Source organism: Amblyomma maculatum, chromosome 1 (assembly GCF_055883805.1).
Source record: "Amblyomma maculatum isolate TAMU_Amacu chromosome 1, ASM5588380v1, whole genome shotgun sequence".
NCBI classification, from domain to species: domain Eukaryota; kingdom Metazoa; phylum Arthropoda; class Arachnida; order Ixodida; family Ixodidae; genus Amblyomma; species Amblyomma maculatum.
The window spans coordinates 503,903,124-503,924,155 of record NC_139344.1 but is presented as its reverse complement, the minus strand read 5'-3'; the positions used below and the strand labels follow the sequence as shown (position 1 = coordinate 503,924,155).

Sequence of the window (21,032 nt, the reverse complement as noted above, 5' to 3'; positions counted from 1 at the left end):
GTATGACAGAATAAATGGCGCCCATGTCGCTGAGGGCCTCAATACAGTCTTTCAGTAATTACTGTTAGCATATTTGACGGCCACCCGGGAGGAATTTCAGAATTCGTACTCGACGCAGCTTTCCCTCCAAAAACTGCTTCGGTTTGTTTTCCACTCTAGGTGCAAAGAGTTGTGAGGCAGGACAAAGCGGTGACGTGCGGCGAAAAGGCGAAGGGGATCGGCGTCGAGAAGGACGCAAGGGCCGGGAAACATTGGGGGGGGGGGGGAGTTCGTATGCGGGGAGAACGCTGAGGAAAGTCTGAGTAGGGCACAGTACAATCATCAGTCTGGCACACGAGGGCACATTGTAAGGGGACATAACCCCATTGCTCATCCTGCTGGTGACGGCGACAAATACGGGAAATGTCGCCACATATTCCACAGTAGTAGCACACAGGGTGGGAAGACGCTAAGTTGGAACATGACGAGGCACAGGAGGATATGGTGCCATGGCAGCGACGTGACTGCACACGGGTGCTGGACAAGTCGGAGGAGTCAGGGCGGGTGGGTGTGAAGCAATCTCAGCATAGGTTGGCGACTGAGGGGCGATGGGAGGCGTAGCAGGTGCCACAACGCAGTTGAAAGTGGCCAGTTCATCTTTGATGATGCTGCGCAAATCCGCAGTAGCTGGCGAGAGAATCGGAGATCTAGGGGCTGGGGTGGGGCGGCCATAGAGCTCCTCTCATATCATGGTACATATAAGGGAACGCAACTTCCTATCTGTGAGGACGTTGCCATCACTGGGATCTTGCATAAGACAGCATGACTGCAGCTCGTTCAAACATTGACAGGTCGTGTGGTGTCTTACAGAATAACGATCTTGCTGCAAAAGGGAGCAGTGCTTATTCTGGCCTAACCACTTCCTTACCAAGCCTTTTCATACTCACTCACGATGACAACTCTGCAGGTAGTAGGTGTCAGCACCTGTTCTGTGTATGCTTCCACGCGCTATCACCTCATAGCAACACTTCCACACTAGAGGCTGGTCGTGGTGGCGGTAACTATGATGAGGGGGGATGGGGTACTGGACACGACGTATGCCAGCCTGAGCGAGCGGCGGCACTCTTGGTATCCAGGGGAATGGGTAGGGGACGGTTGAGGGGGGGGGGGGGAGGACGCGCGAGCAATAGTCCGCAGAGTCAGGGGCCGAAGCACGGAAGCACCGTGAGGAGGTCCGCAGAACACAGAGGGCTATACTGGGTGCCCCGCGGGTAACGCACACAACACAAGCGCAGCCACGTCCGGCAAGTCCGAGCCCAGCGCAATGTCGGCTTAGGTACGAGCAGCATGCTGCTCGACAAGCGTCCTGGTCCGGTGGGAGATCAAGACGCCGGGGTGACTGCAGAGGAACCGCAGTACACTGTCACGTCGGAAAGTCACTAGAGGCTCTTCATGATTCATTGCCCTGCCACATTTGCTGACTGGTTATGGCACTCTTTTTCATAATTTTCAAGATGCAGTTTGAGCTGTGTGATGTCAGTGCACAGTAAAAAAAACCCTGTTGGTCGAAAATATCTGGAGCTTTCCATTGCGGCACCCTTCATAGTCTGAGTAACTCGTGAACATTAGGCTCAGAGACAAAACTGGAACTATTTGAAGGTTCTCCTGTACTTTCTACGCCAGGTCACAGTTGGTTTCAGGTGGAGTGCGTGCTGCTGCTAATCACATGGCACTCCAACAGGCTTCATTTTGGAGGCAATTCGTCGTTATTGATGTTGCGGCATAGTGAGTGACTCCTCTTTGTGCGCTTTGCTCTTGATCCTTTTGAAGGCCGTCCCGCTGGCGCACGCTTCGAGCCCTGTTGAGGCCAGGACGTCGTCTGGCAATGCTGGTTGGCTGTACGCCGATTTTGCTTCCTGACCGCGTAGCCCTGCCAACTGATGTATTTATTGTCATTAGGACTACAGCTAATCGCTTCCTGTTGGTAACCTTCTTTAGACGCATTGTAATGCTGGCCGCATACATCTGGCTACCTGGGTCATTGTGAGCGAGGACTTCGAGCTCCTGAAACGTTGCCAGCATCTCTCTGTACGGGTTCTTTTTCATGTTCTGAAATGGTACAAAAAGGATGGAACAGTGCCTTGTTATAGCCCAGGACCATCCATTTTACGCAAACAGCACACGGTTTCTTTGTCTATATACCAACAAAGTGCGACTTAAAAACATTTACATTTTAGGTTAACAAACTGCAGTAGCTATACTCTAAACTGTTCAAAGCGATAATTCTATAAACACTAAAAGAAGTCAGTTACAGCACATCGGCAACAATTCTGTGAAATCAACTACATCATGGCTGAGACAGTTCGCCGCTTTTAAGGAAACGGAAATGAAGCGCAAACCTTGATTTCTGGTTGACTCTTTTGGCTGCCTGAAGGCTGTTGTAGCGTTCCGTAAGCAGGTTCGCCCAAAGGCGCAGCAGCTGAAGACTCAAAGTCTTCATAATGAGGAGTTTCTTCATTATAGTATGCAACACTAGCAACACTGGAAGGCTCCGACTGCTGCTCATGAAGCCCTTAGAAAAACTCAATTTCAGGGCATGCATTACCTAATGCAAGTCTCCCCAGTTCATAGCGGGCCTGCTTACTCAGGAGTGGAGCATTTGGGAAAGTTCCGCCGAACATTTGGCGCACGAGTGCTTGGTGCTTACAGAATGCACCTTGCTAGCCAGATCGGCAAGTGCAAATTCCGACATCCTTTTCATCTTTTGTCTTCCCACTGGGCACTTGATAAATATTCGGCTCTTCGCAGGTTACAAGATATTTTTCCTCGTCAGGCAGCTTCTTCAAAAGGTTGTTGTAGACGATCTTGTGATGAGCCATTCGGTGGTTGGCATGCTGCAGGATCCGATTTTGGAAATATTTTTCCCATATCACTGCAACAAATTCGACGAGGGCAACTGCGATGAATGCCTTCCCTATTGCAAAAACCAGCGTCTCCAGTGCAAAAACAGTAAGATTTTCGCGCTGGTTTTGCACTGGATCTGCTGGGCACGCTGGAGGTCTGCGATATTCACTGGAGTAGTAACGGGAAGACACTGGCTGCACTGGTGCGATGGAAGAAAAACGCTGGGATTAGCCTTTTGACGCTGGGTGTGTCGCTGGCATCCGCGATGCACTGGGAGAAGCGCTGTATGTGCGCTGGGGCCGCACTGGTCCCAGTGCCCCAGTATTCGCAACTTTCACGGGCTATAGGCGGCGCCACTGGAAATCCAATATGGCTGCCCTTAAGGTGATCCGGCTGTCACGCTTCAAGTGCGTTGTGCTGGGACGCTGGGCTACGTTTCCTGAAGCTGCATTAAAATATTCGCGCGAGTGTTCTGTGGTGCGAACGTATGCACGGCGTTGTCAGTCAGCGTATGCAAGCCCTTTGTGAGCATGCGTTGCAGGGGTGCGATACAAAGGACCCCTCGAGTGTGGCGGGTCAGGTATGTGAAACATCCTACTGCTGACTGTGTTGTACGCAAGTACAACAGGTTCCCAGGCGACTCTAATCGCGCCACAAAGTGCTACAGAGAAACGTTCGACAATAAACATGCATATAGATAAAACTTTCCACTTTTATCCAGGGATCACGGGCACTCGCGAACTGCAGCATTTCAAGAAGTCGTGCTGTGCATTCACGCGCGTAGCACAGGCATGCCGAGCAGCCAACCCCGAATTTTATGTGGCCAAAGTTTTTCCTTGACTTCAAAATATACGCCGTCGCATCGAAGTACCTACTACCCTGTTTGGGCACAAGAAAACATCCCTACAAGGTAATAATGATGGTCTACTGTGATGACCTTAACCAATCTGTTTTACTTTTCTTTCTTTTTTTTTGCTGCACCTCTGATAGGCAGTGATTTTTACTTTCGCAAGTGATGACCCAGTGCTGACACAGACAATTTTTCGGGAACAGTTACTTGAAAAGCAAGACAGCTAGAGCGCCGGCTTTGAGAACAGTCTCAATGTGGAGTGCGAGTGTATGTTCCGTAACGTTCAATACATGCTCCTAATCTAGCGTTCATATGGCAGGTGCTGATTGCAAACACTGCATTCACTCAACCGGGTAGGAAACAAACATTCTTAATTTCTCAAACATGTGTGGGCCATAAATTGGTCGGCATCAAAAATATCAGGCAGGTATGGCTCGCAACTTACGCCAGTCTAACTTCTCACATCAAAAATGCGCACCGAAAACCGTCATAGCTTTAGTCGCAGTTTTTTTTTTTTTGCGAAACTTGGTTCTGCTCAGAATTTATAGCGGCAATGAAAAACGAGGCTCATGCATAACCCCAGAAATGAGATAGCTACGCCGCTCATACTGTCACTAAGGGGGTGTTTCTTTGTCGACCAGGATTTATCACAATGCTTTTCACGATAAAGTAACCGACTTGATCTTACCGAAATCTTAATTAACTTAATTATCCTCTCCTTCCGGGGCATATAATCTGGAGGTAACATGTGAAAGTTTATCCCGCCTTTGACCGTGCAGTCAGAACACATCGGTGTATGGAAGATTCGACTGCTTTTATGTTTTCCCCTCATACTACGCGTGCCCCACATACCAAATAGAAGTTATATTATTAATCTATTGTCATGGCTGCGAGCCAAAGTCAACTCGAAAAGCAGTTACACACTACAGGAGCTGCAGTACCGAGCTACACGTAAAGAATTTTCGCGGGAGACGCAGCAGCAAGCTGGAGGAGCACGAGCCGTTTTCCGAGTATCCCCTTAAGGGCGGTACCGGAAGCGGCCGCGTGGCGGCGGCACTGTACGTGAAAGTTGCGAATAGCCGGAGCGGCCTGCGGCGTCAGCCGGAGTAGCATCCCTCAGGGGCCAACAGGGCAACAGCGTACTTTCAATCGACCATCGGGGGGCGTATGAAAAATATAGTTCAAGCAAGCGCTTTTTGCTGCGAAGTCATTGCGCATTTGTAATAAAACAAAGGCAGTATCTTTTTTCTAGAGTTTCCATGTTTCCATAAGTCGTTTCGAGCGTTTCGAGAGAGACAACGACCGCCGCGCCTCGATCTCATTACACACTGGCGATTAACGCACAACTAAAGCTGGAATTGAATAATGTGGGCTTCCATGCATAACCAACTTCACAGCTGATCTTAAGGGCACTCTAACACAATGATTACTGCCAAAATGTTCAATGCGGGCTCAATCGTAGGCGAGCGTAGCCTGCACCACGGCCCAGTATAAACAGCAGAAAGAAAAACTAAAACCAGAAAGAGAGTAGTTTACCGATCGATGGGCCCATGAGAGAAAAAGCAACAACATACAGCGCTTGTAATACAAAATATTTGGCGTGTTTCTCAAGTTTTTGTGCTCCTTCTTACTCTGCGTATCAACAAGCCGAGCCCTCGGTCATCGCAACGCTTCCCGCAATGTTAACATACAAATAAGGTTTAGTTACACGCAATTAGGGTCATCGCTGCGGCGCTTGCCGGTATTGAAGCTCGGTCGCACTTTTTTCCTTGAAGGCTTCTACTAAAGCTCCGTGTTTAGCGAAAATTACGCCCACGGTAGCAGAGCACCACCCAAGAGACGGCGTTGGTAAATTTACCAGCGATGTCGAACTCCACTTGTTAAAATGATTCCAGTGCACAAAATAGCGCGCATAGGCACCCAGAACATTAGTTGCAAGTCGTGAGAGCAGACAGCAAGCTAAAATGATCAAGAAGTTGCAATTGTTAGTGCGGTAGCAATGGCCTGTAGACTGCGAAACATGAAGTCCCAACTTTATAAATGCGTGTCATGACATAAAATGCAGAAATGTTTCGACAACATACACCTCTCGGCGTGGCCGAGTGGTTAGCGTGCTGAGCTAGTGATTGGTAAGTAGTTCGTAGGGATGTAGTTCGAGGCGCGCTTGCTGCACAAAATTTTTTTTTTTACGTTTTTTTTATGTACCTAACTTGTTTCGTTACTTTTTACTTTTTAATTTTTATCCCACGCCTTTTTTTTCTCCGGGCGAACAATGCCGCCAGTGCGGAGCGTCCCAGTATGCCGCGTCCCAGTGTGTCCAGTTTCCAGCGTCATACTGGGACCATAATCAGGTATGGCGCTGGAGCGTGCAATAGGGTTTGCCCTCTGAAGGATAATGTCCTTCAGTATTCTAATGGAGGCTTCCGAATAATTATTGGTGTTATGCCCTCTCGTTGTTAGTGTGAGCCTGTGGAACAGTACCCATTCATGTTCTTTCTCGTAAAAATGATTGGACACGGGCTACATAGTCTTTGTGATCGAGGCAGCAAAGATCCTCCTTAGCCGTCTCCAGCTCGTCTGGTGTGTTGGCATACATGATCTGCATGGTTGAAGGAAAAGGAAAATGGAGTTATATATATCTGAAAATTGAATTAATCTGTGTGAACTGTTCTTTCGAATTTGAGACTAGTTACCTTGAAATGCGCTTATACTTTAATTCATACTTGTATGCAACACCATTACAACTGCACTAGTAGTGTGCAAAATTATATCAGTTTCCCCAACACCAGTTGTACTTGGTGAGAGTTTCAACAAAAACAGCAGTAATATGGCATGACATGTCAGACATTTCAGAGCATGGTCAAGAGTTCAGTTCAAGCACTGCTTTCAGGCTGCAGTTTCCTGCATAGCTAGCCAAAAGAAATGCAAGATGTGTACCCCTGCCTTATGCTGGCTTAGTGGTTCACACTCTCGGCTACTGAACTAAAAATTAACCTGAAAAAACCTGGGGTGGTCGAAATTTCCAGAGGCTCCCACTACACATCTCTCATAGCCCGACTCGCATTGGGATGTTAAACCTCACAAACAAAACCAAATCAACTCCACTCCAGCAGTTTCTTCTTTTAGTGTGAAAGCACTACAAGCGGACATACAAGCATTCAATGATTTTGCTAGGGTTTTTACCTGCAAATTAGTGCTTTTGCACTAATAAAAGAAATGTGTTTCAGACATTTGCACATGTTATCGCATAATGCTCATACTGACACTGTCACGTCAAATACTGATAGCTGTTGCTACAATTGAAGTGTTTCTTTGAAATGCAGTTTTTCGCCACCACTACATATTTGTTGTCATCAATACCAAAGGTCATTAAAATGTACAGATGACAAAACGCTTCTCTAGAACGACTAAACTGTGCGCTTCGGGCTGTTCAGTGTTATGTGTGCAACATCTGGCGATCATGCCTGGTTTGAGACGGACTGTGTGAGAGGATGTGCGGCCAAAGTGATAGCATCGCCTGTCCTTTCAGGACTTGCTCAGTGCCTGCCTTTATGTCTAAGGACTGGCCACTGCAAAGCCAAACCTTAGCAGCTCGGTACATGCTGCTTGCTAGTTTTTTTTTCTCTATTTCTGTGTACTCCAGAAGATTTGATGTGCAGCATCTTCATGCAAAATAGTTACACCAATGTACTGCATCATTGCTGGTACAAGTGGTAAATTGGTGCGCAGGGTTTGGCAATAAGCTGTCTTTTTCATTCACCCCACACTTGTTGACTCTTGGTACGGGTCGCTCCCGTACAGGATTCAGGGCTTCAAGCAGTCTGATGGAACGTCTTATCGCTACTAGCCTATCCTAAACACCCACTCCAAAATAAAAAACAACTTTTGCAAAATAAACTAGGGTTATCTAAGAAACCAGCATTTCATTTATTTTTTGCATCAATAAATTCAACATCTCTAACCAAGGTAAAACCGTTGCTTGTGAAGTTAATACGAATGATTTATACTCTGTGGCTCCGTGAAAACAAAATGTTTCCCAGGATTCTCTGAAGATAGCAAACTGTCAAGACCTGCACACTAACCTACCACTTGTGCCAGAGATGATGATGATGATGCAATACATAGATGTATCCATGTTGCAGTGAAAGCTGGGTGCCAGAGCTTCAATAAGTACACAACAAAAAAATAATAAAGCCAGCAGTTTGCGGACAGTGCTGACAATGAAAACAGGTGGCGAACCCGCGAGGATGACGAGCCCCAAAAAGCTGGGCAATGCTATCAGTATGGCCACTCATTCTCACACATAATCGGTCTCAAACGAGGTGTTATTACTAGATTTCACGCACGTAGCCCGAGGTGGCCCGCAGCAAATAGTTCGGTCCTCCTAGAGAAGTGTCTTGCCCTTTGTAATTCTCCACCAAGGTAGAGCATTCCTTCCAACTGTTAGTGACAAAGATATTTTTTGGAAAATAGGAAGCTTTCTTTAATTGTACTGCAAAAATAATTTATGTTTAGATCTCATTGGCACAATATTCAGAAATGTGGCGCAACAAACACAAACACAACACGTGTTTGTGTTTGTTGCGCCACATTTCTGAATATTATGCAGCACCAACTAGCCCCTCAAGCCGTTATTTTGAGATACCTCATTGGCACCTTTCCGTGCATATTGCTGTGAACCATTGTTACCTTTATTTATTGGTTTCAACAGCCACCAGCATCGGACCTTATCGCTTTGTTCACTTCGCTTGTACTATGCTGAATAATCTTGTGGCCTTTGTTTCTTCACACTCAGTTTTGCAGAGAGTGGACTTCACCATTTTCTTTGCCGTGCAAGATGCGTCAAAATGTATCTAGAATGCTTACCACCACATGCATCTGTTTCCATATGTTCCAGGTTGTCATCATCACCTTTGGCTAGGTTATCTAGATGCTTCTTCGTCGAATTTAATTTGAGAGCTGCCAAACTCAGTGGGCATTGTCTTTTTGAGCACCAGCGAGCATGTTTGCTGCTATCGACTCCACGAAGTTGTAGTTCTTTTACGAGCGAAGCTCAGCCCAATAAAGAGTTGCTTTCAGTGCTACTATGCCTGTTTGTTCTTTTGTGCGCACAGCATTGTCACCACCACGTGACAATATGCAAACCTACATTTGTCTCAGAGTTAGTCTATGACACTAAATGTATGTGGCAAAATGACTTTAAATGCATTTCACACCTGTATTACACAGCTCATCCCTTGCCTGCAGCGGTGGCTCAGTGGTTAGGGTGCTTGGCTACTGAGCCAGAGGGACCAGTGTTCAAACCCAGCTGTAGTGACTGCATTTCAGTGGAGGCGAATAGTAAGATGCTCCAGCACTGTGCAATGGCAGCACACATTAGAAAATCTAGGTAGTCAAAATTGTCCACAGCTCTCCACTACAATGCCTCTCATAGCTCAAATAGCTTTGGCTTGTAGAACTCCATAAATCAAATCTCAGTAAAGTGAATTCAAGGGGAAATTGGCACTTGGAGTCATAGCAAGGACCATGCTTCAGTGCTTAGAAAATGCACCGACAAGTGCATATTAAAATGTGTGTGCATAACCCACTTTTAAAAAATAAGGGACAGTTTTCTGTAACTATATTCTTTTTGTTTAACATCAGAGGTCCTTTTACTGTGCAGCTCTGATACAATGAACACAATGTGACCATCAGGTTCATTAGAAATAAGCTTGACTGTATGGAATAGTAGTATGAATATTATGCGCAAAATAAGTGGCTTCGATACCTTTTGGAATGCTGACATCAGTTGCCTTCTTTGGACTGCAGTTACTCCATGCTTGGCCAAACTCAGCCAGTGCCACTCGGCCTGTGCCACATGAAAATGGCAGAGCAACTGCCTAGCTTGTGGCCAAGTTTCCAGAAGTGCAGTTTTTTCCACGGCACTGTTGTCCGTCATGAATGCCTGTGGGTTCTTAATAGTTACATAAATGGCATATAATGTAGAGGCAATGTTAGCACATAAATGGTACTTTTGCAGATATGCACACCTTTCATTTGGGCGGCAAATGGGAAACCATACTAAAATGACCTATTTGCCAAGTGAATAAGTTGAGAGCCTTGTTTGCAAGAGACACATGTTGGTCCATCAGCTGGCACAAAGGAAGAACTGTGCGAATGAGACACAGGTGGCAAAGAGGCAAAGACCAGAACTTGCATATGGTCTTCTCAAATTGCCAGTACTGTCTTGATGCCAATTTTGTTATCAACACTATTCAAAAGTGGAGACAGCGGCCAGTACCCAAACATTAGTTGAGCATTTTGTGCCAAGCTGTGGCGTATCTTGGCTAATGCAAGAAAAATTGTTATACAACTGGCTTTTTCCAGCATTGGCATCATTCTGTGGTTTGGCCTTTAAAATGTTAATTTCATTTTTCATGCTTTTAAATTAACGTACATGATTTGCAGTGCAAGTATATTTAAAGTTGTAATAACCAAACCACATTTTCTGTGAATAAGTTGTATGCTCACCTCAAGCCCAACAAAACAAAAGGGGTAACTGCTCTTGAGGAGACCAAAAGCAGCTACATATCCATCTGTGGTTTGTGCATTGTGAACCACGACAGCAATGGGCACAGCCCCTGCAGCTGTGGCAGTCAGCACCACAGTCACGGTGCTTCTTGCCGTGTCGCAGGATGCCGTGGAGTCGATGAAGATTATCTCCGAGGCAGACTGGAGAAGCTGTGCATGCCTCATAATCGAAGTTACAACAACTGCCCAGCAGCCAGTGGCTTCATCTATGCATAACTTCACGTCGATGCCTGCACAGAATATTCAAATATTGGCGCAACATACTAAATTTTGAGCCTGCATTCGCAAATAGCGTTCATTTATATTCATTCATTTTATTCCTCGACTTACAACAAGACGGCTGTGGCCTACAAAGCTCAAGGCAGTTATTGCATCACTGATGAAATATGCACTTGAAGACAACATGAAATTGACCTTTGCAGGCAGATTACTTCATCATGATAAATAGACTGTGCTCATTAAAAATCAGAATTTCACAAGCTGGAATGGCCAAAAACTAAATATTGCTGATTTGCCAAAATAATGATTTCGCCAATAGGCTGCATCCCATGGATAGGAATTTTTTAGCACAGATCCCATAATCTATTGTGCATTCCCATCCACCTTAGAATGGTGGTCAAGAGTACTTTCTTTCACAGACATCATGAGTTAGAATAGAAGGGCGGGGAAAGGTTTATATGCAAATTTTCAGCAACCAGCACATTTTTTTTGTGCCATTCAGACCTCAGCATTCCTAGAAAGAGCCATTTAACAAATTTTTACTAAGAACTAAAACCAAATGACGCTTGTCCTAAATTTTCCCTCTTATGATCACTCCTAGGTTCACTTACAGGGTATCCCTCGCTACTTTAAATGATAGCCACGTATCTCAACACAAAAACCACTATATTCCTTTTCTTCCTTTAGCAACTCAAATGTATCAAAGTTAAATCGGCTTGCTAAAGATTGTTTTGTTACTCAGATGCTGCCAGTGGGGAACTTATAGAGTCCAAGTCCTGTAGCTTAGCCTTTCTTTTATTTAGGAATATTAATTTTTTTATATAAAACTCCAAGGTCAATTTAAGCACTTGTGTTTGTTTGGCACTTCAACATGCATATACATTTCTTTAGTGCTGCAGAATTTAGAACATCTCATGGTTGTGGCTGCTTACTCTTTAAATTGTCACTTATGCTGGTGTTCTCTACTGTGACTATGCACTGTCAGCGCAGTTGTGTGTGTCCCTAGTCCTTTGACCTTGCCTGCCAGCGCTGCGATACCATAATGTTTGATAACCACCACCAACTAGCCCAGCAGTATACCCTACATGCACTGCACCTTTACGAAAGCCGTAGCTCATTGCATTTTATGACCGACATTGGTTTAATGAATGTGAATTTTTGAGGTTGAATGAATTAGCCTAGCCAGAGATGCTGGCATCTATTTTTACTGCTTATAAGCATACTTTCCACTACTTCATTGATATAACGGATACCTTCATGCATATATCCAGTGGCAGACGAAATTATCTGCTTTGATGATATCCGTTAGCCTGCAATTTTTTTTAACACTAGGGTGACAATTGCTCACGTGTGAAACTCTGCTTTAATAGGTCTCAGCCAGATCTTCCATGTTGGCCACAGATGAGGAGCTCACTGAATAGACACAACTGCTCCTGCAGTTTCTCCTTTTTCGGTTCTATTATTATAGGTAACATATATTTTACACATATATTGTGCTTCATAAGCATACATACTATTGTTTTCCATTACTGTTCACTTCAGTCTGTGCACTATTGTTACATACGCTTCAACCTCTGTGGCTCTGTGCCATGATGAAAGGTAAGTAGATAACAATGGCATTAACCAATTTTCAAACTCGCCTTTGGATAAGTACTCCGGCAGTTTTTTTTTACAGCTTTGTCAAGGGATCAACAATGGTGCCATGGTGCTCCCGCTGCCATGCCTCGAAGAGGTGGTAAACAGTCCTTTTTGTGGGATTCACAGATCCGCTAGCAAGCTGCAATGTGCTTGCAGCATCTTCCATTATAGCAAGGCTGCTCTCATGTAGACGCCTGGCTTCTGAGGGTGAGAAGCCCTGGGCAAAGTACTCTCGAAACTTCTCCTTAGTCTCGTTGCTGCAGCGCAGAAGGCGGAGGGCATCTGCACTCTCAACTGTATGGTTGTGCTGTAGACTTAACTTCATGACAGCACACAGAGGAGGGTCTCGGCGAAGGAAGATGTCATTCTTCGCTGTGCGCTTGTTCACAAGCTTCACTTTTATGTCAATTGTGGCCTCGCACTTTGTGTTGCGTCGGCTTAAAAGTTTGCCTCTGAAACTTTGCACTTTGTGACATATCATCCTGCCACAGGGAAGCAAAAGAACAAATTTAGGGTGCAGTGCACTGCAAACATAATAATAGTACAGCTTTCTTACATTTATGTCCAACACATGTTACTAATTATTCTGACCATTATATTCATTACTAAGTCAGATTAATATGAAACATCAGGTTTTTTGTATTGTTAGTGCAGTTGCTTCATAATACCACAAGCGAAGAACACGATGGGTTCGACACAAAGGCATTGTGCTGGCAGGATATGTTAACTATGCGTAAGCATATAATGTGGGTTGGCTTCAATGCAAGGCTACTTTAATTTAGCTGTCCGGAAGTAAGTCAGATATTGGTATACATATGTAATCAATCTAAATTATTAGGTTGCTGGCCAAAACGTGGTCGGCCTTATTGCATATGACTGCCCAACCAAGATCATATTTAGAAGCAGTAATCTCTAAACGGACTATGAAACAATATTTACCGAGAGGCTAGAAAAAAGTTCGAACTACTAATATTCCATCTAACTGTACTACAAAATCTCTAGCACCAAAGATTTCAGAATTCCGCAAAGGTACATGACAGAGAAGTGTAACTTTACCTCTTTCCTGACGCTGTACACGGTCCACGCTGTGTTTGTGGCCGCGCTGTAACGTTATGTTGCACTTGCTTCGCAGTCTATGTTGCTGCGCAATACGATACCATTTCCAGATGATGTTGCAGCTCGCGCACACAGCACCAGCAGAAGCTAAGTGGCTCGGCGTCTATGCGGCCGAGTCGGCGACAGCGGCAATCGCCGCTCAAGTCCAGTATTCTCACTTGACACGCTCTTAGCACACTTTGAACGTTCCGTGTCAAAAAAGTGAAATTGCATGTGGTAACAAGCAGCAGCAGTAGCGGCGTGACTCAGTAGCCTGTCCTAAAGCCAAATGCGTGTAAGTTTGCGAGAAATGACTGCGTCGACTGCTTTCTTTGAAGACCGCGCCTGTTTATTTTGCACAATAGATGGCAGAACAAGCGTGAGCGATGAGAAGTTTTGTTTGCAAGCATCGAGTTTCAAACCTGTTGAATATATTATAAAACACACTTTCTAATATATAAAAATATTTAGCATAAATAATCAAACCGCTAACGAATAATTACTTGTTTTTATTGTGTTTGCTTTAATAGTGACGCGTACGTAACTTCCGGGACCCAGCCGTTGAGAAGACGGAATCACGCGTCTCCGGCAGTCCGCATGCGAAGCGTGGCGAAGCGACGCTCCGGCGGGTGGCCGCAGGCAATGCGAGCGCGAACAGCGGTGACGTCACGGTGACGTAGGGGGGCTGTGCGATGGAGCGCCTCTTGGCTCCACCGTCGAGGTACTGCCAATCTCTTTCTCTATGGTACTGCCTAGCGGACGACGCGAACGCGCCGGCCGCTGGCATCTGAAAAGCCCTTCAGTATTGTTTCTTCGTGTACATAAAAAGTCACTAAATACAGGACTGTCAACTACAAGCAAATTGCGAGGATCGCTGGCCAATACTGAGGTGCTGCTACGAGTGATAACTGCGACAGAAGCGAGTTTGTTCGCCCAGCCACTGTTGCTGCCCGATCGATCGCCAAACGTCTGCTCGCTCCGCTGCCGAATGCGCCGCTCAAATCGAGCTTATAATCATTCTATTATAAGATGGCTTTCTCAGTACGCTGGTGATGAAATTCGAACCTTTATTACAGCGTTGGCCCGTTCCGAAGCGTGGTCCGCTGCCTCTTCGGTACGACACCGGCTAGGCCTAGCGACGACTAGGGCAAGCACGAATCGATGGAGTTCGTCGCCCAGCGCGTCCGCGGGTGGCATCGTTGCCGAAAGCTTCGTACGTGTGCAGGCATGCTGTTGTTGCACGAGTACAGCAGACAATCCTTCTAATAACATCGCTGTTTTGTCATTTCTTGTACGAGCGTGAACTCATGTGAAGTTTATCAAGCCAAACAGCCTTCCGTCTCCACTGCGAGGTGACACCGGCTGTGGGCGGAGCTTGAGGGAGCTCGCTCGCCGGACGCGCGGTGCTCCATGTGTCCCGGCTGGCACTGCGGCGGGAGTTCGCATGCGGCGTTCGCTGCGGCACGCCGGTCAAGCTTTCGCACATGTGTCTCCTGCTTAACCAGTGTCCGGTACCCCCCCCCCCCCCCCCCCCCCGAGAATATCCCAAAGTCCCTAACCCAACCAACCAAATGCAGGGAGCGTGAAGATTCCGAAGGCCGGGAAAGAGGGGGCAAGCAGATTAGAAGAAAAAAAAGAAAAATAACCAAAAAGAGAGGGCGGGGGGAGAAGAAAAGCGAGAGTGGGGGGTGGGAGTGAAATGGGGAGAAAACGGACGAAACACTTTCGGTATGGTCTCAGACGACGGCGCCGGCTGTGTCTATTTGTGAAGTCAGTTAACTAAATAGATGCACAGGGCTAAGATTATCCTCACAGTGAATCTGTTACTTGGAATGCTTCGATAGGTTAGTGACCCCGAAGGGCCGAAATGATTCCCGGGTGCTCATTTATGCCGCAATCCACTGTATTAATTTTATGAATAAAATACGACTCACGTTGCGCACTCTCACGATTAGTTCTGAAGTTGCTTTGTAGTAGTAACTTTCAGTTTTTCGAATTCATGGCCTGTTTGATTAGTGTGTTTGGATAGGGGAAGGTTAGGTAGTGACTTGGTGCGTGCGCGGTGGTTATTGAATCTGATTCTGAAGGGAGTGTGGGTTTGACCTATGTATTGCATCTGACTTTGGCAACATTCCAGTAGGTATACAACGTTGCCAGATTCGCAGTACAGGTTTTTTTTAATGTCATGCTTGAAAGCTGAATGTGCGTTGTTAGTCTTTTTTGTTGTCTGCATGTGTTTGCACAACTGGCAACGACTTTCACCACAAGGTAGGCAACCTGCGGGAGGTGGTTTGTTTACTTTAGTGTGAACTACGTAATTTCGTATATTTTTTGCCGTCTGTTGGTTAGCCGTGAAGTATTTGGGAAAATTTTGGAGAGTCGCCCACTCTGCTCAATAATATTAAAGTGCTTGTTCAAAATTTTATTGATGTTAGGGGCGTTATTTGTGAAAGTTAGAATCAGGTTCGAGGGGTGAGGATCGGGAGGTGCAATTTGACGTTTTCTAACAATATTCTCATGACTTAGTTTGGTAACCTTACCAATAGCGTCGTTAATGATGGGAGCTGGATAGTGTTGGCTCTTAACTGTACGTAGGCGTTTGGCTTTTTCCTCAAAGTCCTCAGGGCGTGAACAGATGCGCTTAAATCTAGGGGCTTGGTAGTAGGGGATAGATGTTTTGCAGTGTCGTGGATGGCATCTTTTAAAATGAAGGTATTGTTTTCTGTCAGTGGGTTTTTGTAGACGCTAGTGATTAGCGTGCCCCCTTCTACTTGGATCGTGAGGCGCAAAACGTTTATTTGGTGAAAGATATAGTTGGATGGGCGTTACAATAAACTGGTTGAGGTTCTTTTCTGTGTCTGTCCATATCATGAATATGTCGCCAAGGAATCGCTTGTAAAAGGCCGGTTTAAACGGATTTGAGGAAAGGAAATTTGACTCGATATGAGGCATAAATATATTCGCTTAATTTGGTGCCATTTTAGTTCCCATGTCCGTGCCGCCCGTTTCGAAGTATTAGTTATTATTAAATTTTAATGAGTTTAATTCCAATACTAACTTGCATGGTGAGTGTCATGATTGCCCTCGGGTTAGGGAATCTTTGCTGTTGTATTTTTCGTAGGCTGTAACTAGGACCTGCATGCCATCATCGTGTGGAATATTAGTGTAGCGAGAAACCATATATAGGGTTATAAGTAGCGCGCCTTCGGGAACTTTTAATTTCGTTAACTCTTCGAGAAAGTGGCTACTATCGCATATGTAGGACGGGTAAGTGAGGGTATGTGTTTAATTAGTGAGTCTATGCAAGCGGAGATGGGTTCCGTGAGCGTGCCGATGCCGGAAAGTATTGGTCTCCCTGGGTTGTTTTCTTTATGACTTTGGGAGCATGTGGAACCGGCCTGGAGACGGGTTGGCTACTGTAAGTGCCTTGTTTATTCGAGGTGTTATTTCTCCTTCCTGGGTTAGTTAGTTCAGAGTGGTGGTTATAGTATTTTGATGTTTTGTGGTGTGGTCTGCAAAGAAGGAGTTGTAAAATTTGGTATTAATAAGTTGGCGGTTTCCTTTCTGTATGTATTTTTCTGTATCCAAAATTGCTATGCCCCTCCTTTGTCTGCGGGCTTGATAGTGATATCACTTCGTTTCTTCAAAGCATCTAAAGCATCACGTTCGTTTTTTGAGAGGTTTGGGGATCCGGCCGGCTGTTTTGCGAAAGCATGAATTATATGTTGTTCTACATCCTTTATATATGTGTCAATATGTTTATCTCTTCCGGGTAAGGGTGCCCATTGTTCTTAAGCGGGTGGAAGTGAGCTAGCGGGCCTTTCTTTATCAAAGAAATATTTTTGTAATCAGAGTTAGAGAAATTATTCAGGTTCTTTAGTAGTTCGTATTCATTGGACAACATTTTAGACCTCGGGATAGAACCGATACCTCGTCCTCGGTCAGTGATGTTTTAGAGAGGTTAATTATGTTATCTTTGTGTTTAGCGGTGTCTAATCCTTGATTAGGGGGGGTAAGGTGAATGTTGGAGCGCTCTTTGGTGTCCCCGAGTGTGACTTTTTGGTTTTTGGACTTTGGTGCGGCAGAGTGGTATATTGCCTCGGAGAGGATGTTATCTCGTGAAAATTTATGAAATTTAATGGCCCAGATCTCAGCTATTTTTTTAGATTCGAAGACTTTAAGTTCCTCGGACTCAGACACGGAAAGTGTCATACCCTCCCGCGCACACTTCTCGTGTTTCAGCGATGCCAGCATTTCTTCACAGTGTCTAATAGTTATTTGAAGCAGTTTTAATGACGAGCTATGCAGCTCTGCATTCCATGCTTGTCTATGTGTATTCGAGAGATCAAGCATGGAAGGGTTATGAAATATCGAGAGGTCCTTAGGGACATTTGCTTTGAGATAAATTTTGAGGGACTTTATGTGGAGCTAATGTCTAATTAATTTATAAATTTTTTTTATTAGAATTAAAAATTTTTTTGTGAGAGTACGTGGCCTCTGCTGAGGGGGAGGTGGACACGTCTGGCCGTCCCGTCAATCCTGTTTCACCATCTGGGCTGAGCCACAGCGTCATCTGACCTGGGTGCATCCGAGTGGCCGTCCTCAGCCGAAGGTACCCGCCGATGCATTTCAGTCAATAGGCTCTCGGGGCTCGTTTCGAGAAGGCGTCTCGTGTTGCGGCGATTTCGTTGTGATGTTAAGGTCCTCAATGTGTGGCCTGGCGACATCTCTCTAGTTTGAAGCCGCTGTGTACTCGAAGGTCATTCATTCTAGCCCGCTCCGTTCGTCGGTGCGATTCTGCGATCGTGGGGAAGGTGCCGAGTAACGAAGCCTCTTTATGGTGGCTATGTAAACCCTCCGAGTAGCTGGAAGCTACTCGGGTGTGGTGCTCCTCGGGGGACCGGGTGAAAGTGTGCGGCGAGAACAGGTGATTTCTATATGGTATCGTGTCGCAGGCAGTTAAAGATGAGGTCATAAATGTGCCAAGCTGTGATTGACACGTCCCTAAAACTTGGACGGATTCCATCCTCCAACCCTATCAGGCTCCCATCATTAAGGATGCTATTAATAAGCTTACCAAACTAAGTCGTGAGAATATTGTTAGAAAACGTCAAATTGCAACTCCCAAATCTTCCTAAGGGGGCCTTCCTTGTAGCCTTAGATGTAGTCTCCCTATATACAAATATCCCGCATTCCGACGGAATCAAAGCTCTGATTGAGGCCTATAATCAGAATAGGAAGGAAGGATCCAGAAGTCCTAGAGGTATTGACGAAACTAGAATACAACAACTTTCAATTCGACAATGAACACTACTTACAAATTAATGGGTAGAAAAATGGCCCCTGCTTATGTTTCATGCATAGCCTTGAATTTGAATTCCCCTATTAAGCCCACCCTATACAAACGCTGCTTGGATGATATTTTCTTAATTTGGACTGACACAGAACAGTCACTCCTACATTTCATTGAATCTCCACCATCCTAGCAAATCCTTCACGCACACATATTCCCGAAACAAAAATAACTTTCTGGGCGTTGATATTGTGGTTTATGAAGGTTCGCTCACCACAAGCGTATACAGAAAACCCACGGACCGGCAGCAATACTTACATTTTCAAAGCTGTCATCCTCATTACTCAAAAACAAGCATTCCATATTCTCAGGCTCATCGATTCAAAAGAATTTGTTCCCAAGATCAGGACTTCGCACGAAACGCAAAACGTATGCGGGAAGTCCTGACTGAACAATGATACCCGCCAGATATTGTTGATGACGCCATAAAAAAGGCATATGAACTCGACCGAGATGAAATACTGGAGGGAGGTCCACGAAAGGAAAACATAGACCGTCGAACAAGCCTGGTACTCACCTACATGAGTAACCCCCCCAACGTGAACAAAATCCTAAAGAAACATTTCAACATTCTAGAACAGAGCGAACGTCTCTCCAATATTTTCACGACTCCTCCCCAGGTTGTCTACAGACGACCGAAAAACATCCGCAACATCCTAGTCCACTCAAAAATAGGTAATAACCCGCGGTTGGGGTGCCGGCTTTGCGGAAAGAGTAGATGCCAGGTGTGCAGGACATGCAGACATCAAGCTGCGCAACAAGCACAGCGTCAAATTTTAAGTGGACAATAGATGGTGACTTTGATTGCGATGCCTCAAACGTAATATATCTCCTAGAATGCGGTATATGCCGCATGCAGTATATTGGCCAGACAGCTACCCCACTACGAATGCGATTTAATAATCACCGTGCTCATGTCCGCTCTCTCTGCCCAACCTTCCTTTTTCAAAACATATCAACCAGAAACAGCACTCATTCGACTCATTGAAACTAACATTTCTTCAGGGGGGATTCAATAATACTCGGGAACGGGAGCAGCGTGAGTCCTACTTTATTTATAAGTTTAGGACAATTAATACTGGGATAAATGAAAACATTGGGGCAATGTCTTCTATACAAGCCCTGCAAGTTTAATGCTAAGCTCATATATCAATCATTATCCCTTCACAGTTTTCCTCGGGTTGTTTTCGTCCCCCCACTCCCCTCTTTTTTTTTTCCGCTTCTTTGATACCCTCCATATTCGACTTCTCCTAAAAACCTTCTTCATGCTTGGTGCTCACATCTTTTAGCAAAAACCTCAAAGTATTTCACCATTCTACTGCCCCCCATATTTTTTTTTCTTCTTTTCTTTCTTTGAGATTCATCTCTCGTCGCGAGTTGCTTATCGCTCTAAGCAGGCTCGAACTTTACTCGCCGCAGTCAGGTTCTTCTAACCAGCAATGTACACTCGGTTGTGTGTGTGTGTGTTTTTTTTTGTCTTTTCATCCTGTTGGGCCGCGGGTCGGAGCAAGGGTGGGGAGGATAACAGGTACAGCAGAGAAAAAGAAAAAATGTTCAAATTCAATTAACCATTGATAGTTGACCACTTCTCGCAAAAACCTCCTTCACGCTTGGCGCTCCCATCTTTTAGTGAAAATGGCAAAAAGATTTTTTCACCATCTGAAGCAAACACGGTACCCCACCTGTTTTTTTTTGTTTTTACAATGTTCAATTGACCATTGATAGTTGACCACTTCTCCCAAAAACCTCCTTCACGCTTGGCGCTCCCATCTTTTAGTGAGAACGGCAAAAAATTTTTTCACCATCTGCAATAAACACGGTTCCCCACCTGTTTGTTTTTTTTTTTTTTTCTCCTGAGGTTGTTCCGCGGCTGCCAGTATTGTACACAGATGGCTCCTGGCGGCCGGCGCCTTGGGTGGATGACCCTTTGGGCCTAGCATGTTCTCCCCAAATGTGTGTGTATGTTATCGTTATCGCATGAAATTCTGAGACTGCTCAATATAGCGGGATACGCCTACCTTGCTTGGAGGAATGCTCTCAGTGTGCCCGTGAGATCCTGCTCTCCTCGAATGGTTGCCAGGCAGCTCCTGTACAGCGCCGCAGCTTGGCCGATAAAGTCCTCTCCGTACTGCTGGTCCAGGAGAAGTGCGGCCCTGAAGAAAATGCTAATTTGAGAAGATCGACAGTGTCAAAGCCCCGTTGTTTAGAAAATGAAAGCTGATTGAAATGCTGTTATGACTCCGGAAGGTGGTATTTGCCAGGCGGAATGCCCATTCACAGATTGGTCATCGGCTTCTGTGACGTCATAAGATCTAATAACCTGGCGACCTTGGCAGGCGATGCAACTTGGACTAACCTTCTGAGATGGGAGAGTGCGACTGTAATCTACTCCCTTCTTAATCAGGAGTGTAGCACTCTGCACGA

At 45.4% G+C, this 21,032-nt stretch overlaps 1 protein-coding gene and 1 pseudogene across 1 annotated transcript in view; both read right to left on the bottom strand.

Annotated features, from left to right (window-relative positions):
• Positions 1-21,032, bottom strand: part of LOC146210348 (neprilysin-1-like) — a 597,280-nt gene that overhangs the window by 477,864 nt on the left and 98,384 nt on the right. Inside the window, exon 2 of the mRNA XM_084575627.1 lies at positions 20,627-20,761. Coding sequence (XP_084431753.1) covers positions 20,627-20,761 — 135 coding nt within the window. The remainder of the gene's footprint in view (positions 1-20,626; positions 20,762-21,032) is intronic.
• On the bottom strand, positions 449-13,267 carry LOC146210350 (uncharacterized; annotated as a pseudogene).